The sequence below is a fragment of the Tasmannia lanceolata genome, unplaced genomic scaffold (genome assembly GCF_043159265.1).
Source record: "Tasmannia lanceolata isolate RefF3 unplaced genomic scaffold, GAP_Taslan_0.1 ptg000015l, whole genome shotgun sequence".
NCBI lineage: Eukaryota > Viridiplantae > Streptophyta > Magnoliopsida > Canellales > Winteraceae > Tasmannia > Tasmannia lanceolata.
The window spans coordinates 56,879,562-56,894,770 of record NW_027518692.1 but is presented as its reverse complement, the minus strand read 5'-3'; the positions used below and the strand labels follow the sequence as shown (position 1 = coordinate 56,894,770).

The 15,209-nt window shown below is 35.7% G+C and overlaps 1 protein-coding gene across 1 annotated transcript; it reads left to right on the top strand.

Moving 5' to 3' along the window:
- Positions 1-548: 548 nt before the first annotated feature.
- On the top strand, positions 549-14,191 carry AUG2 (HAUS augmin-like complex subunit). The gene is made up of 6 exons (XM_077354603.1): positions 549-812; positions 4,167-4,295; positions 5,269-5,373; positions 9,350-9,418; positions 12,456-12,569; positions 13,654-14,191. The coding sequence occupies exons 1-6, from the start codon at positions 693-695 to the stop codon at positions 14,002-14,004; spliced, it is 888 nt and encodes a 295-aa protein (XP_077210718.1). The 5' UTR covers positions 549-692; the 3' UTR covers positions 14,005-14,191.
- The last annotated feature ends 1,018 nt before the right edge of the window (positions 14,192-15,209 follow it).

Below are 15,209 nucleotides of genomic sequence, written 5' to 3'. Positions count from 1 at the left end.
AAAAGTCACTTTTACGATCAATGAGGTAACTTTTGAGCGTTATATGTGGAATAAGGTATATATACATGTGAGATCAAGACCGTTGATTTTGTAGAACGCCACGAGGGGACCCTCCTATTTTTGTTCCCATCACGAAGAGACATTTCTTGTGTAAGATAAAGAACCACAAAAACCAACGGTTTGATTTTTCTTCAGAGGCTTTGATCGAGGCTTAATTGATCAAGGGCTAGGATGATCCGATCAACCTGTTCTTAAATCGTATTTGGCCGGCCTTATGGTTTTTTCCATTCTGCATGTGTTTTTTCGTTATTTGCTAGATTTTCATAAGAGCAGCGAGCAAAACGGCTACAAAAGGGATAAAAAAGACGAAAGTACTGATTTCCCTACACGTGCGCAAAACGACAAGATGAAAAGCTAAAATCCCTCTCCAACATAAAATGACTAACATACCCTTACTTTATTTCTGCGTTCGTCACAGAAGCTCAAGTGAAAAGTTAAAATGGCATTTATTTGAAAATTTAATCCTGAATAAAGGGTATTGTTGGTATTACATTCCATCGTCTTTATTTTCTTTCGGGACAAAGTTCCGTTTTGAAAAGTGTTTTCATAAATTTGAACTCAGATCGCATTTTTCACAGACAGAAAGAAGAGACAAAATCAGACCAATTTTCATATATCGGAGGTAGAGAGAAATGTCGGCCTTGAGCGATACGACATGGGTGGGAAAGAAGCCATCAAGACGTCTTGGTGGGATGTCCGATGCATTATCAATCGCTTCTGATCTGGGTTTCTCAATTCCTCATTCTACACAGGTTTTTATTCGAATTTCAATATGCTCCTCTTTTTCGTTTCAATTTTTTGGATTCAACCCATGTTTTTTTTTTCTCTTCATGAATAGGCCCTAGGGTTTGCATTTTGTCAAATGGGTTTTGTAGCTGAATCCTTTTTGGAAATTGGGTTTGCTGTTTTTTACATTTTGTTGGGGGGAATTGAGGGGAATGGAAATTTTAAGGATTTGATTTTACAATCTAGGGTTTTTTTACATGAGTGGATTGCGCGTTTTTTTCTTCATGAATAGGCCCTAGGGTTTGCATTTCTTTTGTCAAATAGGTTTTGTAGGTGAATCCTTTTTGGAAATGGGTTTGCTGTTTTTTTCATTTTTTTTTGGGGAAATTGAGGGGAATTGAAATTTTAAGGATTTGATTTTACAATCTACGGTTTTTTACGTGAGTGGATTGCATGTTTTTTTCTTCATAAATAGGCCCTAGGGTTTGCATTTCTTTTGTCAAATGGGTTTTGTAGGTGAATCCTTTTTGGAAATGGGTTTGCTGTTTTTTTTCATTTTTTTTTGGGGAAATTGAGGGGAATGGAAATTTTAAGGATTTAATTTTACAATCTAGGGTTTTTTACGTGAGTGGATTCCACGTTTTTTTCTTCATGAATAGGCCCTAGGGTTTGCATTTCTTTTGTCAAATAGGTTTTGTAGGTGAATCCTTTTTGGAAATGGGTTTGCTGTTTTTTTCATTTTTTTTTGGGGAAATTGAGGGGAATGGAAATTTTAAGGATTTGATTTTACAATCTAGGGTTTTTTACGTGAGTGGATTCCATGTTTTTTTCTTCATGAATAGGCCCTAGGGTTTGCATTTCTTTTGTCAAATGGGTTTTGTAGGTGAATCCTTTTTGGAAACGGGTTTGCTGTTTTTTTCATTTTTTTTTGGGGAAATTCAGGGGAATGTAAATTTTAAGGATTTGATTTTACAATCTAGGGTTTAGGAAATTGGAGGTTATGCTTTTTTTACCTTAATCGGGTATCTGGTCCGTTTCTGTCCTTTTTTCTTCTGGGAATTGCATTTTTATCATTTATTTTCCCTTCATTTTTTTTGAGGAAATTGAGGGGAATGGAAATTTTAAGGATTTGATTTTAGAATCCAGGGTTTAGGAAATTGGTGCTAATGCTGTTTTTTTACCTTAATTGGGCATCTGGTCCTTTTTCTTCTGGGAATTGAATTTTTATCATTTTTTTTCTATGTAGATCGGCCTGGACTTTCTTTGTTTTCTGGAAATTGGATAGAAGATATTTCTGAGTTTGAGTTTGTGATATGGAGCTCTTTAAATTAAGGACATGAGAGATTATGAGACGCCCAGAACTTGTTTAAGAAATTAGAATATCTAGAGCAGTCCCAAATAAGGTTGTTTACATTAATGTCTGTGACCTACATTTGCCTATTGAGATTTCATTGGAGAAGGAATAAACCATTTTCCAATTATATTGCCTGAATTTGGGTTTCTCTTTCTATCTTTTGACTGGTGTGAACATTTTAAATCCAGCCTTGAGTTGCTTCTTAGGAACTGATTATAGATCTCAAATGAGGCATCATATCAGTTGTTAGCAGCAAATTTTCAACTTATGTTGGATCAACCGGTTACATGATGAATTGATAAAGATTTTAGTTGTCAATCATATTTTATAGAAAGTATTTAATTTTACTTTTGTCCATAGAATATATTGTTCCTCTAGTTAGCTCTTTCTACTTTTGTGAATCCAAGATTTTGAGCTTCGGCGAGTGAGGGTTGCAGGTTTTTTGAGTACGGTGTAGTTTTTCTGTTAGCTAGTATGTAAGCTATTGATGTTAAAAGGCATAAGGAGACAACAAAAATTAGGGTATAGAAATACACTTTCTAGTAAAAAAAAACTAGAGAAAGAATGCATCCAATAGAAAGCCAATGCGAAAACCAGGGAACGAGTGTTAGATGACAAATCAGAGCTTCATCACCTTCACTTTTCATATTTGATGGGAAAATAGTTGATTTTTTCTGGGGAGAAAAAAGATAAATACAAAAGTTGTCCTCTCAGCCAATTCCTTTCCTGGTGTGCGGATCCACACTTTGTTTTCTCAATAGATGTGTGCAGTTTTCCAAGTGAGAGGGGCAAGTAAATGTTTACTTGCCCTTCTCACTTTCTGTGCTAAGGACTGGAAGATTATTTCAACAAGGCGTCTTGAATAAAGTTTGATCCACACATTAAAGAGTTTCGAGGGGGAGTCCTTGAAGATTTGGATTCCTTTCAGAGATAGCTCTGAGTTCTGCTTCCATGTTAAAGCAAATCTGGAGGTCTGATGAGTTTGAATGCCGGGGTGTTTAGTTTGGAAAGTGTTAAAGGATTTTGTTTGGATTTTTGAGTTTATTTGTGGGGTTATGCACTTAGGAAGCTAGTGATGGATGTTGGGGGAATTTTGAATTTCTATTTGTTTGTAAATTGTAAAAAAGTTTGATGGTGATGGTCCATGGGTGTTCACTCTGTATTTGGATTGTTGTGGAAAGGAAACTAATGTTTACTCCAAAGAAAAACAGTAAAGAGTTATGCATAAACCCTTTCTGTAAGTCAACTGTGTTCATGAAATAATTTTCTTTCATCGATGACTACTTTTTTCTTAAAACTAATGTAATGCGAAGTTTGTTAGGATATTTTCTCTAGGATTTAGTCTTGTTATAAGCATGGATTTTTTTTTCTGCATATCAATGTGAACATTCACACGAAAGACTTGTTTTTATCATATTATATATTACATTCATACATCATTTTCTTTTCATAGCTAAATGTTTTATAGTGAAGCATATTATTTAGTTTTATCTTCTTCTTTTTTTCTTTTTTTTTTTAATTTGGAGTCGGATTATTCGAATATGTTAGTGAATGCATGATGGAGATGGTCCATGGGTGTTCACTCTGTATCTGGATTGTTGTGGAAAGGAAACTAATGTTTACTCCAAAGAAAAATGGTAAAGAGTTATGCATAAACGCTTTCTGTAACTCAAATGTGTTCATGAAATAATTTTCTTTCATGGATGATTACTTTTTTCTTAAAACTAATGTAATGCGAAGTTTGTTAGGAATTGTTCTCTTGGATTTAGTCTTGTTATAAGCATGGTTTTTTTTCTTCTGCATATCAATGTGAACGTTCACACGAAATACTTGTTTATGTCATATTATATGTTACATTCATACATCATTTTCTTTTCATAGCTAAATGTTTTATGGTGAAGCATATTGTTTAGTTTTATCTTATTTTTTTTTAACCTGGAGTCGGATTAGTTGAATATGTTGGTGAATGCTTGAATTCAATCTGAATTATTATTGGATAATGCTTGATGCTGTCCTTTTCTTGTAGGAAGAAGCTCAAAACTTGTCAACTAATTCTACCAATGACAGAAGTGATGACTTGATAAGGGTTTTACGAGAGCTTACTTCTGTACAAAGGAACATAGCAAACTTGCAGGTGGAACTTCAAGGTCGAAAGGTGAGATATTCACAATCTATTTAAAGGGCTTATGAATGAGTTCATATGTGTGGAATGGCAGGCTGATCAAATTATTACTATATTATCCAGAGTGTTTTAAAAGGTGGAGGCATGGGGCGAGGCGTAAGCCTCGTTAATTAGAAAAATAATGAAAAATAGAAAACATCTAGAAAAATCCCTAAAATTTTCGTATGAAATGTAGCAGAAGCATGTGCTTCATCTTCCTATGCTTCCAGTAAAACCTTCATTCCCAGTACCTTACATGTTCTTATGCATTGGGTGTATTTATAGGAAACACCTGACTTTTGAGGAGTTGATGAAACCCTATTTAATGAAAAGAGGAAAGCTTAGGGCAACAACCAGTTTAAATAATGCATTAAGATTAAAATCGCAGTCTGCTGTAGAATGACTCATTGCACATATTGGAGTAATCTCCAAGGTTGGAATGTTCTTTCTAGTGTTCTTGGCTTTTACAATACTAAACCTTAATTGGCAATTTGGCATGCGATTGGTGTATTCATCATGGAAATCAATGAATCTGTAAGGCTTTCTATGACAATTTAAATGCCTATCCAGTGCTGCTGTGTCCCTGTTTTGGTGATGCAGCATCATATATGATTTTATGGTTTTGTTTACCAAAATTTGATGATATATTTGGGTTAGGTACTTATAGTTGGACTTTATCATCCCTCCATGCATTTGTTGAGGGAACTCATACATTTCTATGAAAGTTTGTTCATCAATTTGTCTCTCTTTGTCATTTGTGTCTCTTGCACGGCATTAGGATGCTAAACCTCCCAAAATGTTTAGCATTTCTGAAGGCAGGTAACTCATAGCATGCTAAACCTCATATGATGATTCACTGGATTACGTAACTGGCCCATTGTGAGCAACCTTTTTACAACACTGTCATTGTTGTTGCTAGTTGACTGACTGTACAACTTTTGGTGGTTTATGTGTTTTGAACTTTTAGGATGATAAGAATGTGGCACATCTCACACATGTCAGCGAAATGGAAAAGAAATGTGAGTCTTTGGCAAGGATTACTGCTATATTAAAAGATGTTATTCAGAATAAGGTAATATATCATTTAGGAAGCTCATTTCATTAGTCTATTTAAGATTTGAATGTGCCAATAGCTTAGAGATGGGTGTTTTGAAGTTGTCTTGTTTTCTGAGCTCAATATCCTTTTGTTTTACTTTGTGTTATTGATGCTAGGAATTATGCATATTATTCCCATCAATACTTTGCTGTGCCTTAGATTATTTTTATGCTGTAGATCTAGCTCAGTGAAGTTAAGAATCAAAACCTTAATGAGAATGCTAGGTATACATGAAGCTATAAAATTTGAAAAATAGTAAATAAAAAGGAAAAATAAGTAAATCTTTGCAATTTACGGATCTAGTCTCAAAAACATGTAGAACATTAAAAGATGGGGAAATTGGAAAAGGTTGCAAAAGATTAAAAAAAATAGAAAACTGATAAAATCTTCTTAACTAACCACTATCCTCAAAAGCATGCAGAACATTAAAAGGTGGGAAAATTGGAAAAGGTTAAAAAAGATAAAAAAATTGAAAATGATAGAATCATCTTAGCTGACCACCCCATTTCACCAAATTGCACAAAAACATGCGTTTTCAATAGATATGCATGTTTTTGATGATTTACAACTAATCCCAAACGGAGAAAGAGAAAATTGAAATCATTTACTTGAAAGGAGAAAATCTCAAAATTTGTCAGTCCACCTTCTATCCTTCAATACATTTTTTAATGATCAATTCAAATAAAATATCATTGCTTAAAAACCACCGCGTCAATTTTCGACTTGCCCAAGTCAACTCCCATTTACCTTGGCCAGGTTCTCTTCCAAGTCTGAGTTTTCTCTATCATGTCCATGAAAACTCCTTTGACTAACCCAAGTTAATGAAAAAATTGACCGTGGCATTGGCTCAGCCGAATTGACTCCCTTACCATGGCCAAGTTCTAGTCTGAGTTTTGAAACACTGGGAACTATTAATAAAAAAAATGGTGATTCTATTAATACTGGAGAAAATAGGCTAAAAGAGTAAAGTGGTTGAAAAAATCTTAGAAGAGAGGCAACCCAACATGCACGGGTTCTCAGCACTGGTATGCTGTTGTATAGACATGATAAACATCTGATATGGGTGCGATTTTTGGCATTTAACAATATAGGCGATCCACATCGTATGACTCCTTGAAAAACTAAAACACATTGATATTTCGAAACATGCAGTGAATGTTTGTATATGCTTTGCATTTATTGTTGGTTTGCACTTTTCAGCGATATAAATCACAGTCGTCACCATGTCAATAAGTTAAAGAAGCTAATACCAAGTCAGTTTGCAACTAACTAAATTATCTCACTACAGGTTGCATAGATGTAACCTTACTCTGCCTTAGCTCAAGCAACCAAGGACGGCCCTAGGAATAGTTATACCATAACAAGAATTATTGGGGGCTAAACCCAGTCATCATCATAGTAGATGACTATCTGAATGTGAGAAAGTCTTTATCGCAGCGCACCTTAGATGTAATTAAAAAGATTTCAGTCAAATAAGGATGCTTCAAATATCTTATTTACTTCTTAATGACATGTTAACAAGCTTGACATTGAGATCTGGCCATCATAAAGAGAATTCTTTTGATAATCTGTAACTATATTCTGTAGGATTAATAAAATGATCCATGCTGAATATCACATTCAACTAAGTTGACTGTCTGCTATCTAGTGATGCAAGCACAAAGATCTTGCTGGGAAGATCATAGATTAATTAGGTGGTCCAACTGCAATTCTAAATTCTTACACTCGAAGAAAGAGGCATCACCAATAAACAGTTGTACATGCTCAATTTGAGTTCCCAAAGCACCAGTTGGGAATTTTGGTTGTATCTATTTAGTACATGCACAAAATTTGGGAGCTAAAGGCATAAAGTGTTCAATATATTTAATGTTATAATTGCGGTGGGAAAGTGACAACCTTCATTGCTTAGGTAGTGTTTCCACTACATTCGCACTTGATATTGGGGTGCCTGAAATTTCTTGAAACTTAATCTGTAAAACTTAATTTTTTGCTTGGGACTTGATTAGGATGGGAGTTGAAGGCCACTTTTAATAAAGAAAATAGCCCAAAGCCCCAACACAAATTGCAGTCCCCACAAAAACTTAGTGAAACAAATAGGCGGCCCAGTGCACGAGGCTCCCGCCATTGTGGGGTCTGGGGAGGGTTGGATGTACGCAGCCTTATCCTTTGCTTTGCAGGGGTAAGTGAAACAAATAAGAGAGGGAATTATAGATTAGGTAGATCAGGTCAGTTGTTTTCTGTGAAATCAGCAAAGAAGAAGAATTTCAACAAAATCACAAATTTAACTAATAATGTGAGCTTTATGTGATTTCGCCGAATCATCGCTGTTCATAACCCATCCTTTTCGCCAAAATCACTGAGTACTAGTAAAAACACACACTATTCTTTTAAAGGGGACTGAAAATTCTAACTTTGTACAAAAATTTAATTATGTAAACAGTAAACAATAGTAAACAGTAAACAACCTAGTACAAAAATTAAGAATCAATTGTACAAAAATTTAATTCTAACTTTGTACAAGAATTTAATTATGTAAACAGTAAACAATAGTAGGACTTAGGACCCTCCGAGGGACGATTGATTCTTAACGGGACCGTGACATAGACATTGTAGGATCCATGGATCCAACCTAGTACAGCCCACCCAATTTCGGATTCAAATGGATCGTGACACGGACATGTGTGGATCTGATCCGAATTGGGTCCGTTGACAACCCTATCTAAGACCATGTTAATGTTGCAAATCTTTACTCATAAAACTGGGGAAGAAGAACAAAAAACAGAGTAGAAGAGATGGAATGAAAAGAATTCATGGGTATGAAGTTGGCCCCCGCCCGACGAATTCAATGAATTTATCATGTCTCACAAGAATTACTAAAGTGCCATTATGGCTATCCAAGGATGGCCCCTATCAAATAAACTAAAGTATGACTTAGATCTTAATTTACTGGGACATGTAGTGGACCCTATCTAACTTAATCTTTAACAAAAACCATAGTCACAAATACTTGTTTCAGGAATTTCTCAGGAAGGGTATACCTAACATTTTATTTTATTTTAATTTTAGGTTTATATTAGGGAAAATTAAAAGAATAAAATATTTAAAAACATATAAAACATAAAATTTAAGAATTAATTTGAAAAACAAAAGAATATCGTGAAATTATCACAGTCTTTTTGTAAAAGAAATGAAAATATCACTATTTTTGGTAAGATCTTATGTTAATTTAGGGGTTTTTCATTTTATCAAAAAAATGCAAAAAATCACATTACTTTTGAAAGGTCAAAGATATTTGTGACGACTTGTTTTTGCATCTATGACCAATAATGATGCCCCTCAAGGAACACCATGTTCTTTTTGTGCTCAAAATGTCAATGAGGCGTCTACTATGAAGCTTTTCTATGATGTGCTCTTTGAGGGAACAAATAGGTATGCAAAGACAATTTCTCTTAAAGAGATATCTGTTGTGCACCGCAAAATCAGCATGTGTACGCACTCCAAACACACAATCAAACCACATCGAGTTTACTCCCTAACAATTTCTTGATAACATTTGATTCATTTGAATACTAAGCGTCTGCAATCAGTGTACACTGAACTAAACATGTTGTAATTATTTTACTTTAGTATATATGGTTTATCACCGATGCATATATTCATCATTACCGTGCCTCTTTTCTTCCCTAATCTCTTCTAATAATTTGTTTGGGCCATGCCAAACTTCATTTCTTAGTTGTTACCCCTCACTGTCTTATATTTATTATTTTTATGCATCTGCCTACGAGCTTTAAGAAATTGTCCTCATACTTGTGTTTACTCTTGTAACTGTTCGTATGACATTTGGTTTGTCTTCAAAGTTTGAACACACACACACACACACATGTTTCTTAGGTTCATGCATCATCTTTCTTAATCTATTTTAGTCTATTGATGGTGGGTTTTTTTTTGGCAGGATCGTATCATAGCTCGATTGCAACAACCGTATTCACTAGATTGCATTCCAGTGGAAGCAGAATATCAGGTTAGGTACATTCTAATAAATGTACATTCATTTTTTTTTGGGTTCAGCTCCCTAATTTTGAAATGAACATACGCGAATATGGAAATTTGTGTTATATTTTTTTTACACCTACCAAGAGAAGAACTAGTTATATAATTTTTATCATTATTATTTAAGTTAGAACCAAGGTTAGGAAACTTGGGCTTTGGACTCAACTCAATGAAGGCCTAGGATACGACTCGGAAGAGTGAGTGCTGTGACTCAAGAGAGTCAAGCTATTTCTAAAAAAATTTAATAAATAAGAAAGGCTAGTTGAAAACGAAAAAATAAAAAAAATTAATAAATAAAAAAGGCTAGTTGAAAAAGAAAAAATATATTGGAATTGTGTAATGTTGATAAATTTTATCACCAATAAAAAATGATAAGGACCTTTTCTCAAAAAATGATTAGGAGGAATTTGATATGTGCGCAAGCACAACTTGTTTAAGTTCTGACTTTCTAATCTATGAATCAGTAGTTTGCTACATAGAAATTCAAAAAGAATATGTCAAAAAAAGGAATAACTTGAAAGGGATAGTTGCAACATAAAAAAAGAGTACACAGAGAGAGACAGAGAATAATGTCATGGAAGAAGAAGAAGATTTAGTTTTGTGGGCTTGTGTCCACTTTGATGTAATTTTCATAGTCGCTTTTCTATGGGACAAGTGTCTTAGAATAGTAGCTTAGTTTTGATAGGAAACTACAGGTAAAAATTTCTTAGCTGAATTTAAAAGGGGGGAGCTCTATATTCAATATTTGTAGTATTTGTATGGACAAAATATGAAGACATTGGGCACTCATTTTCCATTTTGGGTTTTACATTGACTCCATTCTTTTTAGTGAATTGACTTGGATTTCAGCTGGAATTCTAGTAGGAAGATTTGTAATGGTAATGAATTGTATTAAAATGAGAAAGGGGAGAACCCCATGGCCGAGATGGTCACGACAAAGAGAAAAAATACAAACACAGATACAAAAAATATCAAGCAGCCCTCATCGAGGGAGAAAATTAAGAAACTCCAAAGCAGTCCTATCTACTCCATCTCTAGCAAGCCTATCGGCCTCTCCATTTGCCGATCTTTTGACGTGAAGAAAAGAAATCGATGATCCACCAATCCGATCCACAATCTCATCCATGCAATGGGCAAAGTTCCAAGGAGGCCGAGAAGAGCCTTTTAGCCAATGGATTACATTACGGAAGTTGCCGATTCTAGTTTCCTTATTCCTTGTAACACTGAGCTCGCATCTCCGTTTCATTCGAATCCGCAAAACTTATGGGCCCAGAGAAGGCCCAAATAGTCGATCCCCTATCGTCTCTAAGGAGATCCCTTATGCCGGACGGTCCTGGGTTCCCTCGACTAGATCTATCAAAGTTAAGTTTCACTAGGAGGGTTCTTTGGAAGGGGGAGGATTGGTTATTCATTGTATATGCAACATCCCTTTGCAGACAAACACTAGGTGGAGAGAAGAGATTGAAAGAGAACATTTTATGTTTGAATAATTTTGAGATCTTGGTGGCGTTTATTATAGACTTCATTCTTTTAGTGAATATTATTGTTTGTCGACTCAAGTTTTTAGAATTGCCTGGCCTATGGTTGAAGCTTGTTTGTGACATTTCGCTAATTCCTAATTTTACTTTTGCCTATTTTTTATGAAACCCGGCAAGTCGATCTATTTTTTAAAAGGTAATTGCTGATTTAATGGGGAGAAGGGGAAGAAAAAAGCAGGAAATATAGGAAACAAGTCATTTTGCTTGCATCATTGTGATTTTGAGGTTTTGCTGAAAAAAGATACTAGAAAAAAGGGAGGAGAGACTGAAAGAGATAGATTTGATGTTTCAATAATTTCGAGATCTGTGTGGTGTTTATTATAACCTTTATTCTAATTGTCAATATTAGTGTTTGTTGACTCAAGTAGGTATGATTTCCTGGTCAATGGCTTGAAGTTCATTTGTGATATTTGGGTAAGAAAAATTCCGAATTTCAGTTTTGCCGGATTTTCTTTACCATGTTTCCTGTTTTCTATTATCTTTTTTCCTTTTCCACATTATGTCAGTGTCTTTAACTAACTTGTGGAAAATTTGAGGAAAGGGAGGAGAGATTGAAAGAGATTATTTCAGTTTTTAATATTTTTGAGATTATGGTTGTTTTTATTATGGATTTTGTTGTTTTAGTGAATATTAGTATTTACTGACTCAGATAGATTGCACAGCCTGATCCTGTGGGTATAAGTTTGTGATGTTTCAGCAACTCCTTATTTCACTTTTTGCCTGATTTTTTCAGAAACTCGGCAACTCCATATAGTTTTTTCAGAAGTTTGCTAAAAATATTAAAATAGTGATTTAATGGACAAAAAAACAAAAAAAGGAAACATAGAATAAAAAAGTAATTTCCTTGCAACATCATGAATCTGAATATTTTGGGGGAAAAATATTAGAATGAAGTGACTAGAGATTAAAAGAGAGAGATAGAATTCATGTTCCAATAGTTTTGTGATCTTGGTGGTGTTTATGAACTTCTTTCTTTTAGTGAATATTAGTGTTTATCTGCTCAGGTAGATAGGATTGCCTGGTCTCTTTCTTGAAGTTTGTTCATGATTTTGAATAATAAATCCCAAATTTCACCTTTTTCTTGATTTTCTTCCTGATGTATCCTTTTTCTTTAGTTATGTCAGTATTTTTACCCATCTTTGGAAAAACTAGGCCAACTTGCCAAGTTTCTAGAAGAATATGAATCTGTCAAACCTGAGGATCTTTAGATCAATTTGAGTTCATTTCAAGTTTTAACTACTGCTTTTATAGATTGTAGCCCAGAAAGGTGTGTTAAACATCTATGTTGGTTCATTGATTGTATTTGTAATTTTTTATAGAATGTCTGATTTGTTATGAAATACTCAAGCTCAGGAGCCACTCATATAATTTCTCTATAGTAGATGTTCAATTTCTTTATTTGCATTGTAAATTGGTATTTTTAAGCCCATATGTGCATGCTAGTGACATCTTTCTATTTGGTTTATGCAGAAACAATTTTCAGAATTGTTACTGAAGGCTGCAAGTGATTACGGTGCCTTGACAGCATCTGTTGCGGATTTCAACTGGAGCCAGAATTTTAGAGAATCACCCTCAATATGGGGGGTAAGTTTATGTGAATATTTAAAGAATATGGAGCTGTGGGATTAATTATATGATGCTTATATATAGCTAAGCATATGGAAGATGAGAGATGATCAGAGTGGAAAATAATAAGCCAAGGTAGATCATCGAAAGCCTCTCCACCCTATGCCCAAAAACTTTGACAAGATCAATCATCCTTCCCACAGACAGGTTGATGCCTGCTGAGGGCACTTCCCCATATTAATCCTTCAACTTGAAACCACTTCGAACCACCTAAAATACTCATCAGGTTTCTTGTTTGAGTCGTCGAGTCCTCACAAAACTGTCGCATCCGCAAATTGCAATGATAGATGGTCAGGGTGGAACCGCCCCTCACCCATCCAATGAAATTCTTCTACAAATTCCGTCTCCTGTGCCATTTCATATTACTAAAAACTTCCCCCCTACCATGCTAAAAATGGAATGGGAAGGGGGATTTCCTTAGTCTTATTTAAGTCTCGAGCTTTTGCAATAATGCTCCTTAGAAGTATAGAAAACTAGAGAAGTAATACAATTCATAATCCACTTTCATTCGTTACGAAAGCCCACTGTACCCATGAAGTAGTCCACATCTCCAATCCACGTGATTGCAAGCTTCCTCTATATCAGTTTTTACAAATACTACGTGCCTTACCGTACTTTTTCATGGAATTATGGTACTCTTTGGCTATGATAACCTCGTCCAATATCTGAGGGCCTTCCACAGAAGTCCCTTGAAATAGAGACATACCTTTCAACACCTTCCAACTTCTAAGCACTTTGTTTCAACCTTGTCGCAAAATTTTTTGGCTAGAACCTTGTTGTGAATACGCGCTACCCTCTGGCTTTGCCCTTTGCGGCATCATTTTAGTGCCACATTTCCAACTTCTTTAAATTAAAGTATATGTATATATTATGTTGTCTGAAAATGTTTCTCTTGGATTTGTTAAAACAGGCTATCTAGGTGCTTACATTTTTCTGCTTGGGATTAGCTAATCTTTGATTTTACATGGTGCTATAACTGAGGACTGATATATAGAGTGAGGCTTACTTTTTTTCTTTTCTTTTTTGAAAATGGCTTCTGAAGGAAATGTTGCGTCCAATTCCTGTTGCCCTTGCTTCATGCACTCGTTTCTTCGAAGCCATGTCTGCAATGAGGGAATCATTTACCACCCTTCAACATCTGCGCGTGGGTCAATCTTCCTTTCCCGCGACACCGGCCAAAGATAATTCCCATGGGGTCTCTGAATCTGAATGCGTCACACCTCCTTCCTGGAGAGAGGACCCAAGCTCCGATGACATAGTTATCAGAAGCCGGAGGAATCACGAAATGGAGAGCCAAGGGGAAAACGAAAGCGAGGTGGCTGACCCTTACCAGGTTGATAGCATAAACCAGAGAAGATTATCTTGGCCCTCCTCAGTTAAGAAGAGTCTCTGAGATGATCCAGTCAAATTAGCTTTGGGCATTTACACCTCTTTTTTTCTTCTTCAGGCCAGAGAAAGGGTATATGATGAATCAAAGTTATGTTGAGTGTCTCAAGTATTTTGGTGTTGATATGTGTATTCATTTGTGTAACCAAAACTTCTTCTTTGTTAGAAGAAAAATACAGAAAAAGTTCACATTTTCTTCAAGTTCCATGGTGCAGTTTAGAACAGTACTTTGAGGGGTGGAATTGGAGAAAAGTTGACAAGGCAATGCATACCCTCATTTGCAAATAAAGAAATGTGTATTATTATGTATAGCATTTGGAGAGAAAAGGTTAAGGACACTCCCAATTGCAAATCGCATTATATTTTATTTTATGATGTATGAGAAAAGGGAGTGTACACAAATATATGCTTTTTAGAAGCTTCCATGGAACCAATTAGGCCATGTTTGTTTTGGATTTTGAGTCAAAAACTGATTATTGGACTCAAATGGTTTTCAGTAGGAGATTTGAGCTAAGTGTGTCATTAAGAATTCTAGGATTTTTTTAGTTTTCTAAACCTAGAATACCTTATCCCGCAATAAGGGATTTGCTAGGGACCATCGTAGAAGGCATTTCTCGGACCGGCTCTTGCATGTAGGGCTGGCAACAGGGCCGGGCGGGGCATTCCCCGCCCCATACCTGCTTCAGGGATGGCGGGGAATATCTAATCCCCATCCCCGCCCCGTAACTCCCTTCCCACACAAAAATCCTCACCTCAAAAAAACTTTTTGATGCCCATAAAAAAGAAAAAGACAAGCCGTGTTGTGCACTTATCAAAATATGGTAATGCCAATATCACTAGCCTAAAAGAAATATTTACTGTCAACAAAAAAATACTAAAATAAGAGGATATTGATAATGGGTTGCATATTAAAACGGGGCGGGGCGGGGCCATCTCCATCCCCGCCCGTCCCGCTTCAGGGGAATTTTTTTAATCCCAGTCCCCGTTCCAAGTTGGGGAATCCCTGCCCCGTGCGGGTGGGGTGGATCCCTGTTTTCACGGGTGAAATTGCCAGCCCTAGTTGCATGAGACAGCAGCCACATAGTCTCACTTTCTGTCTAATTCATTTAACTCATCTTATGTGGCTGCTCTCTCATGCAACAGCCTGTCCGAGAAATGCCTTTTGCGATTGTCCCTAGCAAACCCCCTGCGAGAGAGAGAGAGAGAGTGAGT

Coding starts and splice junctions, on each gene's coding strand:
- AUG2 (XM_077354603.1), top strand. CDS start 693: ATGTCGGCCTTGAGCGATACGACATGGGTGGGAAAGAAGCCATCAAGA. Junction 813..4,166: donor CAATTCCTCATTCTACACAG/GTTTTTATTCGA, acceptor CTTTTCTTGTAG/GAAGAAGCTCAAAACTTGTC. Junction 4,296..5,268: donor TGGAACTTCAAGGTCGAAAG/GTGAGATATTCA, acceptor TTGAACTTTTAG/GATGATAAGAATGTGGCACA.